Source organism: Mustela erminea, chromosome 19, assembly GCF_009829155.1.
Source record: "Mustela erminea isolate mMusErm1 chromosome 19, mMusErm1.Pri, whole genome shotgun sequence".
Classification (NCBI taxonomy): domain Eukaryota; kingdom Metazoa; phylum Chordata; class Mammalia; order Carnivora; family Mustelidae; genus Mustela; species Mustela erminea.
In genome coordinates this window covers 326969-340620 of record NC_045632.1, presented here as the reverse complement: position 1 = coordinate 340620, position 13652 = coordinate 326969, and the positions used below count along the sequence as shown (strand labels likewise).

Genomic DNA, 13652 nt, shown 5'->3' with positions numbered 1-13652 from the left:
CCAAGATAAAGAGAAGTTGCTTCTCCTACTCAGTGCCACACAGCTAGTTGGACCCGTGATTTGAACTCAAGTAAGTGGAAGACCTAGGAATGGAAGCCAGGTTTTTCTGACTCCGAAGATCAGGCTCTGTCATCAAAAGGTGTCCCGGGCAGTGGTGTGGGGACGCGTTCAATAGAAGCAGGAAGTCGGGGGCTGGACTGGGGCATGAGACAGTTGGGACAGTCCTCCTGGCAAGGGAGCCATGAGCTTGGGAGACTGGTTGGAATCTCATGTCCTTGGGTTGGCGGGGGGTGGGGTGTCTGTATTCTAGGCCGAGCAGCACCTCCCAGTGGGCGGTACTCACATGTAGCAGCTGTGCTTGGAGGCAGCGTCCTGTTGGTGGCTGGGGGGTACAGTGGCCGGCCCCGTGGGGACTTGATGGCCTACAAGGTGCCTCCCTTTGTGTTCCAGGCGCCTGCTCCGGACGTGAGCACTGGGGTGATAGGGAGAGGGTGGCTGCTTGGGGTGGGGGGGAACGGGGAGGAGGCATGGTTCCCAGGGAGGTGGGAGCAAGTTGGGGTGGGTGCCTGGGAAAAGGACTGGGGGTCCCTGGGGCTGAGGGCAGAGTGGATAGGGGTCCTTAAGGTGTCAAGCAGTTGGGGTTCCCTGGGATCATCAAGGTGGGTATGAGGGAGCAGGCTCCCAGTCTGAGGAGCGCCCCCCACCCCCGTGTCTCTGCAGTACCACTTAGACTATTGCTCCATGTACACGGACCACAGCGTCTGCTCCCGTGACCCTGAGTGCAGCTGGTGTCAGGGGGCCTGCCAAGCCGCGCCACCTCCTGGGACTCCCTCTGGGGCTGTGAGTGACCATCCCAGTGCTCTTTCTCCTCGCACGGAGACTCGACCCTCAGTGTCTCCCTCTGTCGAAACCCAGTAGAGGACTTTCTTCCATTTGGGAGACTTGTTTTCACACGAAGCTTGGCACTCCTGACCTCTGACCCCTGAACCTCTGGCCCATCCTGATCCTTTTGAACTTACGACCCTGCAGAGCCCCTAGGTCCTGTCCACTCGATCTTTCTCATTCCAGTTCATTTTCAGTTCCCTTCTCCGATTGCCTGCTGCTTTCTACCCTGTGACTCTTGAACCTGCAGCACTTCCCAGGTCCCTGTGAAACCCCCGTGGACAGTAACCCCTGTCCCTCCCTTCCCTGCAGTGTCCAGCTGCCAGCTGCCTGGGCCTGGGTCGCCTTCTGGGTGACTGCCAGGCCTGCCTAGCCTTCAGCAGCCCCACAGCTCCTCCCCGGGGGCCTGGCTCCCTGGGCTGGTGTGTGCATAATGAAAGTTGCCTCCCCCGGCCTGGTGAGTATGCAAGGGTGGTGTGGGATGGAGCGGTGCAGCACCCCACACTGACCGCCATTCCCGCCCTCCTCCTGTCCTCACAGAGCAGGCCCGCTGCCGAGGGGAGCAGATCTCGGGCACCGTGGGCTGGTGGGGGCCTGTGCCTGTCTTTGTCACATCCCTGGAGGCTTGCATCACCCAGAGCTTCCTGCCTGGCCTGCACCTGCTCACTTTCCAGCAGCCACCCAATGCCTCCCAGCCTGACAAGGTGGGGAGCCAGGGGATGGGGCCCAGTGTGTGGTCCTGGGGTTTTCATTGTTCAAATGGTTCTATACCAATCTTGTGGTTGCATAATAAGCCTTTACATTCAAGGGTTTGATCTTCCTTATTGCATAAGAGGGTTTTTTTTTTTTTTTTAAGATTTTGTTTATTTATTTGACAGAGAGAGATCACAAGTAGGCAGAGAGGCAGGCAGAGAGAGAGAGAGAAGAGGAAGCAGGCTCCCTGCTGAGCAGAGAGCCTGATGCAGGGTTGGATCCCAGGACCCTGGGATCATGACCTGAGCCGAAGGCAGATGCTTAACTGACAGAGCCACTCAGGTGCCCCATCATAAGAGTTTTTTAAATTGTGCTAAAACACACATCACATGAAATTTACCATCAGCAACATGAAGCACATTCACAGTATTGTGCGATCATCACCTAGTTCTAGAACATGCTCGTTACCCCATAAAGAAACTCCAGATCCATTAAGTAATCCCTCTCTGTTCCCCCTCTCCTCCAGCCCCTGGCAACTGCTAACCTTTTAGTGATTTGTCGTTGGCAATCCGCTAACTGTGAATTTGCCAACTCTCGTATGTCGTGTAGCTGTCCCCAGCATCCCCCCAACTCGATGTCACCCTGAGTCTCTCCAGAAGATCATCTGGGATTTCTTTTATATCCTTGTAGGTCTACTTATTCAGATACATGCACATGTGACATTTAATTCTTTTTTTAAAAAAATATTTTATTTATTTATTTGATAGAGAGAGCGAGAGAGGGAACACACGTGGGGGAATGGGAGAGGGAGAAGCAGGCTTCCCGCCAAGCAGGGAGCCCGACGTGGGGCTCGATCCTGGGGCCCTGGGATCAGACCTGAGCTGAAGGCAGACACTTAACGACTGAGCCACCCAGGCGCCCCTAACTATTATTATTCTTCTTCCCCCAAAAGTAATATTCCAGTCTCACTACACTGCCACTTCTATTTTTTTTTTTCTTAAAGATTTTATTTATTTACTTGGCAGACAGAGATCACAAGTAAGCAGAGAGCAGACAGACAGAGAGGGGGAAGCAGGCTCCCTGCTGAGCAGAGAGCCTGATGCGGGGCTCAATCCCAGGACTCTGGGACCATGACCTGAGCCAAAGGCGAGGTTTTAACCCACTGAGCCACCCAGGCACTGAGCCACTTCTGTTTTTTAACATGTCCTGGCAAGCTTCTTAGAACTTAGGAAACACCCTCAATTTTTTTTTTTTAAGAGTTTTGTAATACTCCAATTTAGATTCTAGAGCTGTAGTGCTATAGTTTCCTTAAGTAGTCCTTTGTTGACGAATACTTGGCTTATTCCATTCTTTTGTAATTATAAAATGATTATAAAATGCATGCGAATAAATCATGTAGTATGTCTGTCACTTTGAATGTTGGATCTGGATTCTCTCTCTCTTTTTTTTTCAAAAACTCGTGTGCTGGTTTATTATATAACCAAGAACATGTTACATAGGGTGAGGTCTGGAAGGTTCGTGAGCAAAGGAGCTCTGTCCCCATATAGAGCTAGGGTCTGGGAGTTCACAGGAGCTAGGGTGTGACCCCCCTGCTGGCATGGGCTGACATGGGCTGTGTTCACCAACTTGGAAATTTCTCTGAACCCTGTAGTTCAGGGACTTTTTAAAATAGCGTGGACTCTTAAGGGCTTTGGTGGAAAGTGGAAAGGTGGACTGTTGGGGAAGAAGCTCTTGAAAGGTCTGGGGTCTCGGAGTTTGATGAAGGAGGTGATGAGCGGGGGGGCCGGGACCGTGCTATCTATTGTCCAAGTTGGAGTACTGACTCCCGAGTGCCCCTGGCCTCGGTCTCTCATTTGAGGCAAGAGGGAAGGAAGTTGGGGTGCCTGATTTTTTCTGGTTCTGATGTTTGCCTGAGAGGCGTGGCCACCATGGGGCCACTCGGAGAGGCACTCACGCATACCTTTCTCCCCGGCGGGCCCAGGTCTTGATCGTCCGCAGTACAACCATCACCCTGACGCCCAGCCCAGAGACCGATGTGTCCCTGGTCTACCGTGGCTTCATCCACCCCCTGCTGCCCGGAGGGCCTGGAGGGGCGGGGGCTGAGGATGTAGCTGTGTGGGCCCGGGCCCAGCGTCTGCACGTCGTGGCTCGGATGGCCCGGGGCCCTGACACGGAGAACATGGTGAGGGTGCCTGACCATTCAGGGGGCTGTTAGTAGCAAATATGGGGAGTGGGGTATATAGTGCAGGGAGGGGCTGGGGAGAAATCAGAGGCATGGGACATATCCTTAGTGGAGGGAGTGCCCTGGGGCTTTCAGTTATGAATGGAATTGGGAAGGAATTTTGAAGAAGGTGTGGAAGGTCTGAGTTACCAAGTCAGACGCCCCCAAGGAGGCCATGGGTGATGGTAGTGGGATTAGTTGAGGGTTCTCAGAGGTTCTTGGGGGTCTAAGGAACTCTGAAGCCCTCTTCCTCTTCCCAGGACGGAGGTGAGGTGGGTTTGGGGCTCTTGGAGGTTTCAGGGGTTGGGTCAGCTGGAACGTTCTGACCCCCGTTATCTGTCCCTCACCTGTACCCAGGAGGAGGTGGGGCGCTGGGTTGCTCAGCAGGAGAAGGAGACGAGGCGGCTGCAGCGCCCAGGGTCTGCTCGCCTCTTCCCGCTGCCTGGCCGGGACCACAAGTACGCAGTGGAGATCCGGGGCCAGCTCAATGGCTCAGCAGGCCCTGGGCACAGCGAACTCACTCTGCTGTGGGACCGGACTGGCGTGCCAGGTGGCAGCGTGAGTACTTTTGCCCGGGCCTCAGACCCCTGGAGCTTTCTGAACCCCAGGCTGCAAATTCTAACTCTCCTGACCTAACCTCCCACTCCCTGACTCTTGACCTCTGGGCCTCACCTGGAGCCCTCCAGACACCAACCTCTGACCCTCAGACTCTAACCTGATCTCACATTCTGACCCCCCCTGCCCATATCTCTTACTCCACTTGCTCTGACTTCTGCCCTCTGTGCTCTGCTCTCTCATCTGGATGATCTCAAACCCCAATCCCCTTTTGTCTGCTCCTCCTAAAGCCTGACTTTCCATATGCTTGAGTTCTTGACCTTGTCTCTGAACACTTAAGTGTTCAGCGCTCAACCCTGACCCCTACCCCGGCCCTCAGCTCCCGCCCTGGGTGGACCCCTGGCCCTCACGTGAGCCCTTCCCCCAGGAGATCTCCTTCTTCTTCCTGGAGCCCTACCGCTCTTCAGCCTGTTCCTCCTACTCCTCCTGCCTGGGATGCTTGGCAGACCAGGGCTGTGGCTGGTGCCTGAGCAGCGCCTCCTGCCACCTACGCCAGAGCGGGGCCCACTGCGGGGACGACTGGGCCGGCGGGTCCCTGCTGGTGCTGGTGCCTGCCCTCTGCCCGCTCTGCGAGGAGCACCGAGACTGTCATGCCTGCACTCAGGTGCCTGCCAGGCCATGGAGGGGAAGTCTCAGGGTCAAGGCAGCCGAATTAGGCGACCAGGGGTGGGGGCGGGGGTGAGCCCGCTGGAATTGGCACCGGCATCCAAGGGGTCCCTTGTGTACAGTGCGGGGAGACAGGTGGGCCATTGTCCTTGATCTGCAGGTGAGAGCCAGGTGGGGAGCAGAGGAGAGGGGCTAGAGAGTGGGCTCCTGGCAGTCAGGACTCTCGCAGTTGTAAGGGTGAGAAAACCCCAGTTAGCACCTTTTTACCGGAGGGGCCTTTATGGGCTCGGGCCCCAGAGCCCAGAGATAGGTCTTTAGGTGTGTGGTTTAGACAGTGTCGTCGGCGTCCACCTTCTCCATCCTATATCCTCGCTTCCCTTGGATGTTCACTTCTTGGGAGAGGCAAGGGAACCACAAGGGCCTCAGACTTTCATCCCCCTCCTTAGCCCCCCCCCCCAAGTCCCAAGTAAGAGAGAGCACCTTTCTGTCCCCACCCCCCTTACGCCCCCAGCTCAGCGGAAGTCCCAGAAGCAGGTTTTGTTGGCTCTGGTTGGGTCTTGTGCCAGTTCTCAGAACCATCTGGGAGGCTGGGGTAGAGGGGCGGGAGTGTGGCCCCTTATCTACCTCTGGGGCTTAAGGATCCATCAGCTGCAACTGGACCAGACACAGGGGTTCTTTGCCCCAAAAGGAGGTGGATGCTGGGAAGGCAGATCCCATGGATGCCATTGGCTGAAGGAGGAAGTCTGGAGAGACAGGCAGCGGCGGGGGGAAGGTGGCTTGGAGGGGTGGTCTGTGGGGTGGGGCAGGTAAGGGAAGCAGCTGCTTATGGATCCCAAGGTAGATGGCTAAGCTGGGCTCTAACTCCTTCTTTAATTCCCCAGGACCCCTTCTGCGAGTGGCATCAGAGCACCAGCCGCAAAGGGGATGCCGCATGCAGCCGGCGGGGCCGGAGTCGGGGTGCCCTGAAGAGCCCAGAGGAGTGTCCCCCACTCTGCAGCCAGTGAGCCACCTGGGCCCAGGGAGTGGGGATGTAGGGAGCTTGGGGGAGCTGGTGCACAGTTTGACCTGCCCCTGCTCCCCACCCCCAGGCGCCTGACCTGTGACGACTGTCTTGCCAACTCCAGCCAGTGCGCCTGGTGCCAGTCCACGCATACCTGTTTCTTGTTCGCGGCCTACCTGGCCCGCTACCCGCATGGTGGCTGCCGCGGCTGGGATGACAGGTGTGGTCTGGGCAGGGGGGTGAGGCTCACAGAGAGAAGGGCAGGGCGCGGTGGGTAGGGCTCGGACACCCCCACCCACACCTGTCGCCCCACAGTGTGCACTCGGAGCCTCGGTGCCGGAGCTGTGACCGCTTCCTGACCTGCCACGAGTGTCTGCAGAGCCACGAGTGCGGCTGGTGTGGCAATGAGGACAACCCCACGCTGGGCCGGTGAGGCCGGGACCACAAGGCTGGAGGGCTGGTGTGTGGGCAGGGTGTGGGGCTCTCTCCCGCTCTGATTCTAATGGCTGATTTTCTCTGTTTCTTCCCTTTCCCTCTCTTTTCTCCATCTCCACCCTCTCCCTGTCTTTGTGACTGGTTTCTTCTCATCGTTCCTCCTTGTCTTTCTGTTTCTGTCTTTCCTTCTCTCTCCCATTAACTATTTTCCTGTGTGTCTCTCCCATCCCCTGGTTGCTTGTCACAATTCCTCCTGTCGGACTCCTCTGGCTGGGTTTCTTTGTCTCTCCTTCATTTCTGCTGTGTCTTTCTGTCCATATTCATATGCCTGTTTCTCTTTCTCTGATTGGTCCCTTTCTGTCTGTCTCGATCTCTCGATTCTTTATCATCTCCCTGTTCCTCCCTCTCCTCTGTCCCCAACCTCCCACCCCCCCAGGTGCCTCCAGGGAGACTTCTCAGGGCCACTGGGTGGGGGAAACTGCTCCCTGTGGGTGGGGGAAGGCCTGGGGCTGTCGGCGGCCCTCCCTGCCCGCTGGGCGTATGCCCGCTGTCCTGACGTGGATGAGTGTCGCCTCGGCCTGGCGCGGTGCCACCTGCGGGCAAGCTGCCTGAACACACCCCTCAGCTACGAGTGTCATTGCCAGCGAGGCTACCAGGGTGATGGCGTCACCTACTGCAACCGCACGTGAGCTGGGAGGGATTTCCATGGAGATGTCGCCCTGGGGCTGGGGCACGTGTAGACGGAGGGAGGAAGCCATTGTTGTGCTGGGGTGCCTCCCTGGGGAACCAGCATCCCTGTGAGCCAGGGGGCTTTACCTTGGGGGTTAGGCCCTCATTAGAGTGACGGGGTCTCCAGTGTAGCACTAGTTACTGTGGAGACGGGTCACTCCTGGACTGCAAGCCACAGTCTTCTGCGTTGCCATGGAGATGGAGGAGGATCGAGTTGAAAGGGATTTTCACAGAGAGCAGATCCCTGGTGGTGACATGTGGTTACCATAGAGACAGGAGTTACTACGTGGGACGCCCACAGAGTCCCGGACCGGTGGCAGCGGGGAGAACAGGCGATGGCCTGGGATGGCGTTGTTGTGGAGAGGAGGGGGCGGACTGGGGTGGGAGGTGGGTGTGACTTGGGTACTCTGGCCCCAGCTAGCCTTGCCCCCCCCATGCCCTCAGGTGCCTGGAAGACTGTGGCCATGGTGTGTGTAGCGGTCCCCCCGACTTCACCTGCGTGTGTGACCTGGGCTGGACGTCGGACCTGCCCCCGCCCACACCTGCCCCAGGACCTCCTGTGCCCCGTTGCTCCCGGGACTGTGGCTGCAACTTCCACAGCCACTGCCGCAGGCGGGGGCCTGGCTTCTGTGATGAGTGCCAGGGTGAGCGGCCTCCTCCTTGACTCCCGGGGCTGGCCTCAGAGACCCTCCTCAGGGCTCTAGTGTCCTTCCTCTGCCTGGGCTTCTGGGTCCCCCAACCCAGCTAGCGCTCCTCCTGCCCCATGGCCTGCAGACTCCACACGGTTTCAGTGCCACCCATGTCTTTGGTGGGGGCTTGGTCTCCCTTCTGGGGGTGTGCAGTACCTCCCCAGTCTGGGTTCCCCCAGTCACCGTGGTCTGGAGCAGCTGTGTGGGGTCAGGGATCGGCTGAGCATTGTAGGGCTCCTCTTGCCCTTGACCTGACTCCGTGTCCTACCTGCCCCGGGCCTCCACAGACTGGACGTGGGGGGAGCGCTGCGAGCGGTGCCGGCCCGGCAGCTTTGGCAACGCCACGGGCTCGGGTGGCTGCCGGCCGTGCCAGTGCAATGGGCATGGAGACCCGCGCCGTGGCCACTGTGACAACCTCAGCGGGCTCTGCTTCTGCCAGGACCACACTGAAGGTGCCCACTGCCAGCTCTGCTCCCCTGGCTACTATGGGGACCCCCGGTGAGCCAGGGGCCCACCAGGAGGGCCGGGGGAGGATTAGGGATGGGATGGGACAGGACGGGACCCGTCTGATGCTCTTGCTCTCTCCTCCATCTACCCAGGGCTGGTGGCTCCTGTTTCCGGGAGTGTGGGGGTCGTGCCCTCCTCACCAACGTGTCCTCAGTGGCGCTGGGCTCACGCCGGGTTGGGGGGCTGCTGCCTCCAGGGGGCAGGGCAGCGAGAGCCGGGCTGGGTCTGTCCTACTGTGTGTGGGTTGTCTCAGCCACCGAGTTGCTGCAGCCCTGTGCCCCTGGGACCCTCTGTCCCCCACTCACCCTCACCTTCTCCCCTGACAGCAGCACCCCCTGCACGGTGAGTACCGAGGGCACCAGGGTTCAGGCCCATGTCTCCCATGCCCAGTCCGAATCCGCAGATGGACCCTGACCCCGCATCCCTGTTCCTTTATCCTCCAAACTTTAAGCTGTCGTCTTTAGATCACAGACCTTCATTCCGGAGCCCACAGACCCTCCCGTTCCCCAAATCACCTGTTTCCTGGGCCTCCCACGCCCCAGTCCAGGCGTGCTTGGTATTTGCAGTGTGTGGGTCAACTCCGACCGGTAGGTTGTGGCCGCCTGGAGCTATGTGTTGAGAGAGAGGCTCTGTGCGAGAGTGCCTGATCCCTGAGCCGTGTCTGCTGTGAACACAGGAGGGGGATGGTGGCCGCAGTGTGACTCTATGTCCGGAAGTTTCAGACGGCCCATTTTCCTGGGCTCAGAGTGTCTTCCCCTCTTGAGCTCCTCCTCCTCCTCCTCCTCCTCCTGGACCCCACACATCCCTCTTCCTCACCTCTTCCGTCCCCTGAACCTTCATTCTGTGCCCTCCACCTCCAGCTGAGCTACGTCCTGGCCTTTGATGGATTCCCGCGCTTCCTGGACACTGGCGTCGTGCAGTCGGACCGCAGCCTCATCGCTGCCTTCTGCGGCCAGCGGCGGGACAGGCCCCTCACTGTGCAGGCCCTGTCGGGTACGGGGTCTGGGGAAAGTGGGACCCTGTCCGAGGCTGTGTAGCCCTTGCCCCTTACACTGTCTCCCAAGGTAGGCTCAAAGCCCAGCCTGACTCTGCCCCTGACTCCCTGGCTGATGCCGGCCCTTGTCACATCTGGGTGGCAGAGAGGATTGCCCTGGCTGGGCTGCCTGTCTGGGGAGAAGGGCTGAGTGGGACAAGTCTCTGGGGGACACAGAATGTAGTGTGGGAAAGCCCTTGCCCCCTCCTCAGCCTGGTAGTTCTCAGCCAGAGGGATTTTGCCCCTTGGGCCCTTTGGCTCTGTTCTGGGCAGGGGCCAGAGGTGCTGCTCTGCAATCCGCAGTGCCCCAGACACCCCACAGCCAAGACTCACCAGGTCCCATGGCGTTGGCAGCACTGAGGGTTTGGGAAACTGGCTCCAGCTGAGCGAATTGCTATAGAAATGATTCATTACCTGTGGCAGTTGAGGGGCCCAAGTTTGGGAAATGTTTCTGTTCGCCTCATAGATGAGTGAGATCTCCAAGGTTGGGGCAGGTAGTTGGCCGGCTGGCTCGGGATCGCGTGCCACCTCAGTCCCTCCCCAGGGAGCCGCTAGGACTGAGGGGCCCTCCATTTCATTTCATTTCATTCAGCCGTTGGGAGCACCCACAGTGAGGCACGCCTGAGCTGGGTGCCGGGGGTTCAGCAGGGAACAGGGGGATGCAGGCCCTGCCTTCAGGCACCCATGGCAGGGGTGGGGTGCAGTGGGGGACAGACAGCACTGAACAAATTACAGTCAGAACAGGGACGCCTCTGCTAAGGGACAGAGGAAGTGGGAAAGAGCAGCCACCTGGCCGGTCTGGGGAGTTGGGGAGGGCTTTTTCGTAGAGGGATATTTTCCTGGAGGTCTGAAGGGGTCCTTGTGTGCCGGGGTGAGAGGGGGTGACTTCTCCAGGCCAGAAGAGCAGTGGGTGCCCAAGCCCTGAGAGGCTGGAAGGGGGCCTGCTGTGCTGGAGTGCTTAGGGCTGGGACAGTGGGAGTCCTTGAGGTCAGAGGGCCTACAGCCCCCCTCCAGCATCATTTTAATGAGATTGTATATGCATATGCTCTGTCTAATTCCTGCCCCCTTCCCCACTGCTAATCTCTTTGTAGGTAGACCTCGCTTTATGTCTGAGCTGTAGGGAGCTGTGCAGGGTTTCCAGCTTGGTTTTGAGCTGCCGGCATGGGATTGGGATCAGAATTTGATGGGTTGGGTGAGGGAGAGGGTGTGCAGTGTGTGGGGGAACAGTGAAGCATGACACTGATCCTAAATGATAAGGAGTGCCTTGTTGCCCTGCCCGGTGACACCAGATTCTCTCTAACCCCGGGGATAGAGTCGCGTCCTGGAGCCCGGCCCGGCCACAAGCTTCTGGCCCCTCTCCCCGCACAGGGCTGCTGGTGCTGCACTGGGAGGCCAATGGCTCCTCATCATGGGGCTTCAACGCTTCTGTGGGTTCTGCCCGCTGCGGGTCGGGGGGCCCCGGGAGCTGCCCGGTCCCCCAGGAGTGTGTGCCCCAGGATGGAGCCACTGGTGCTGGACTCTGCCGATGTCCCCAGGGCTGGGCTGGCCCCCACTGCCGCATGGCTCTGTGTCCTGAGAACTGTAGTGCCCACAGTGGGGCAGGGACTTGTAACCAGGTATGGGGGGAACGGGCAAGCCACAGGGGGGCGGGGGTGGTACACCGGCTCCCCTGAGCCTCCTTCTGCTGTTCCCCAGAGCCTCGGTGTGTGCATCTGTGCCGAGGGCTTTGGGGGCCCCGACTGTGGCACAAAGCTGGATGGTGGGCAGCTGGTCTGGGAGACCCTCATGGACAGCCGCCTCTCAGCCGTGAGTTGTGGGTGCCACTGCATGGAGGTGCCATGCTGCCTGATTCCTGGATGGTTCTCCCCTTCCCTCCATCCCTGGGACCACCCCTCAGCCCCGACTCCCAGCCTGATCCCACGCGTCCCCCACCTCTGCCCCTAGGACACTGCCAGCCGATTCCTACACCGCCTGGGGCACACCATGGTTGAGGGACCTGAGGCCACCTTGTGGATGTTTGGGGGCCTCGGCCTGCCCCAGGGGCTGCTGGGAAACCTGTACAGGTGAGGACAGCCTCCGGAGGGGGTAGGGGGATGCCTGAACGAGAGGAGGTCACCTCAGGAGATGCTGACATGTGTGTCACATATGAGTTCCCTCGGGTGTAAACAACAAAAACAAAACCAAAAAAACTGGTGTTAACAAAAACCTCTGGGGGCGCCAGGTGGCTCAGTTCGTTGGGCATCTGCTTTCGGCTCAAGTCATGATCCCAGGGTCCTAGGATCAAGCCCCGAATGGGACTCCCTGTTCAATGGGTAGTCTGCTTCTCCCTCTGCCCCCCCCCCCCACCGCTTGTGTGTGCACTCTCTCTGTCATGCGCTTTTCCTCAAATAAGTAGATAAAATATCAAAACAGCAACAACAACAAAATCCTCTACAGGTAAAAGACACCCAAAAGATGCTGGGATGCCTGTCACAGGAGGCTCACCCTTATTTGGGCAGTTGCCACCCCAGGGGAGGGACGTAAGATGGTTGTCACAGGAGGGGCACACTAGGGGATTTGGGGATATACCTGGGGGAGGTGACCCCAGGTCATGAGGGGATGACTGTATGGTGAGCTTCCTTTTCCGCCCCTTGGTGCCAGGTACTCAGTGAGTGAGCGGCGGTGGACACAGATGTTGGCAGGAGCCGAGGATGGGGGCCCGGGCCCCTCACCCCGCTCCTTCCACGCGGCTGCCTACGTGTCTGCTGGGCGTGGTGCTATGTACCTTCTGGGGGGACTCACAGCTGGGGGTGTCACTCGTGATTTCTGGGTGCTCAACCTCACCACCCTGCAGTGGCGGCAGGAGAAGGTGAGCCCCTCTCCCTTCCCCAAGCGTGTCCCCTCCCGCCCCCCCACAAGCTGTCTCTAGCAGGGCCCACCAGAGTTCTCCTGCCCATCTCACCCCGACGGGATGCAGCTTCCCCCAGAAGGTACATGGCACTGAGCAGGCAGAAAAGGCAAGGGGGCCTACCGCACCCCTGCTGGGACCATGGCGAGTTAGAAGCTTGGGGTCTGACAGCTGCGGGCAGCTCACTACCTCCTTATCTGTTCAAGGGGAGTGTGGGGAGTTCTGAGTCTTGTTTCTGCCTGGAAGCTGAGCCCTAACCTCTGGCTCCTTGGTGACCTCTGCCCTTTATCCTCCAGGTGCCCCAGACCGTGGAGCTGCCGGCGGTGGCCGGTCACACCCTCACTGCCCGCCGAGGCCTGTCTCTGCTCCTGGTGGGTGGGTACTCCCCTGAAAATGGCTTCAACCAGCAGCTGTTCGAGTACCAGCTGGTGACTGGCACCTGGGTGTCCGGAGCCCAGAGCGGGACACCCCCAACGGGTAAGGCTGGGGACAAGGAGGGGACAGCACCTTGAATGCCAGGCCATCCAGGCTTTGTGGAGGCTCTCTGACCACTGCCATACCCTGTGGTCCCTGCCCCTTAGACCTTGTTATGTTCCCGTCTTTCCCCCACACCCACCCAGGTTCTCAGACCCACTCTTGGGAAGTTCAGTTTCCTGCAAGAGGCAGCCCACCGCCTGCCCAGTGACAGTGGGTTTCTGCATTCCTCTCTTAGGTCCTAGATCCCTGCCCCTCAGGCATTCCCCTTCTCCCTTCTTTGCTCACTGTATCCCCCAGGACATGCAGGTAACCCCATCTCCCCCTCTTCTCTTGCTGGGAATCGCAAGTGCTGGTCCTTTTGAGCCGAAGCAGGAGGCGGGGGTTGACAAGAGCTCCTGCCTGGTATGGGAGCCTAGGAAGAAGGGGAACCTAGGAAAGTGGGAGGGCAGTCCTAATTACCAGCCCTCCCTGCACTGTCTGCTCACTTGTGCTCCCCAGGTCTCTACGGTCATTCTGCGGTGTACCACGAGGCCACTGACTCCCTCTATGTGTTTGGGGGTTTCCGCTTCCACGTGGAGCTGGCTGCCCCATCCCCTGAGCTCTACTCCCTGCACTGTCCCGATCGCACCTGGAGCCTGCTGGCCCCTTCCCAGGGGGCAAAGGTCAGGAAAAGAGGCATATACAGCTTGATCGAGAGGGCAGGAAGGGCCCCCCACCCCAACCCAGTGCCCCAGGGACTGGCTGAACCCTGGACTGCTAGTCCCCTCCTTTACAGTCCCCTAGACTCAACTGTGCCCCCATCACATCTCCCCTTCTTCCATCACTCACTTGGAGGGAAGCATCCTAGAGCAGGAGGTCAGAGGCCTAGCTTCTGCCCC

General features: G+C 59.1%; 1 protein-coding gene across 2 annotated transcripts in view; it reads left to right on the top strand.

The window, feature by feature from the left end:
- Positions 1–13652, top strand: part of MEGF8 (multiple EGF like domains 8) — a 36825-nt gene that overhangs the window by 11133 nt on the left and 12040 nt on the right. The window contains exons 9-29 of one of the 2 annotated variants that reach the window (XM_032325989.1): positions 311–465; positions 721–840; positions 1195–1339; positions 1423–1586; positions 3557–3757; positions 4154–4354; positions 4779–5015; positions 5899–6017; positions 6106–6237; positions 6333–6446; positions 6889–7137; positions 7626–7825; positions 8158–8368; positions 8470–8719; positions 9238–9370; positions 10779–11026; positions 11106–11216; positions 11355–11473; positions 12051–12258; positions 12594–12774; positions 13273–13436. In XM_032325989.1, the coding sequence (XP_032181880.1) occupies positions 311–465; positions 721–840; positions 1195–1339; positions 1423–1586; positions 3557–3757; positions 4154–4354; positions 4779–5015; positions 5899–6017; positions 6106–6237; positions 6333–6446; positions 6889–7137; positions 7626–7825; positions 8158–8368; positions 8470–8719; positions 9238–9370; positions 10779–11026; positions 11106–11216; positions 11355–11473; positions 12051–12258; positions 12594–12774; positions 13273–13436 (3662 nt within the window). The remainder of the gene's footprint in view (positions 1–310; positions 466–720; positions 841–1194; positions 1340–1422; positions 1587–3556; positions 3758–4153; positions 4355–4778; positions 5016–5898; positions 6018–6105; positions 6238–6332; positions 6447–6888; positions 7138–7625; positions 7826–8157; positions 8369–8469; positions 8720–9237; positions 9371–10778; positions 11027–11105; positions 11217–11354; positions 11474–12050; positions 12259–12593; positions 12775–13272; positions 13437–13652) is intronic. The other variant, XM_032325990.1, reaches the window with a different exon arrangement.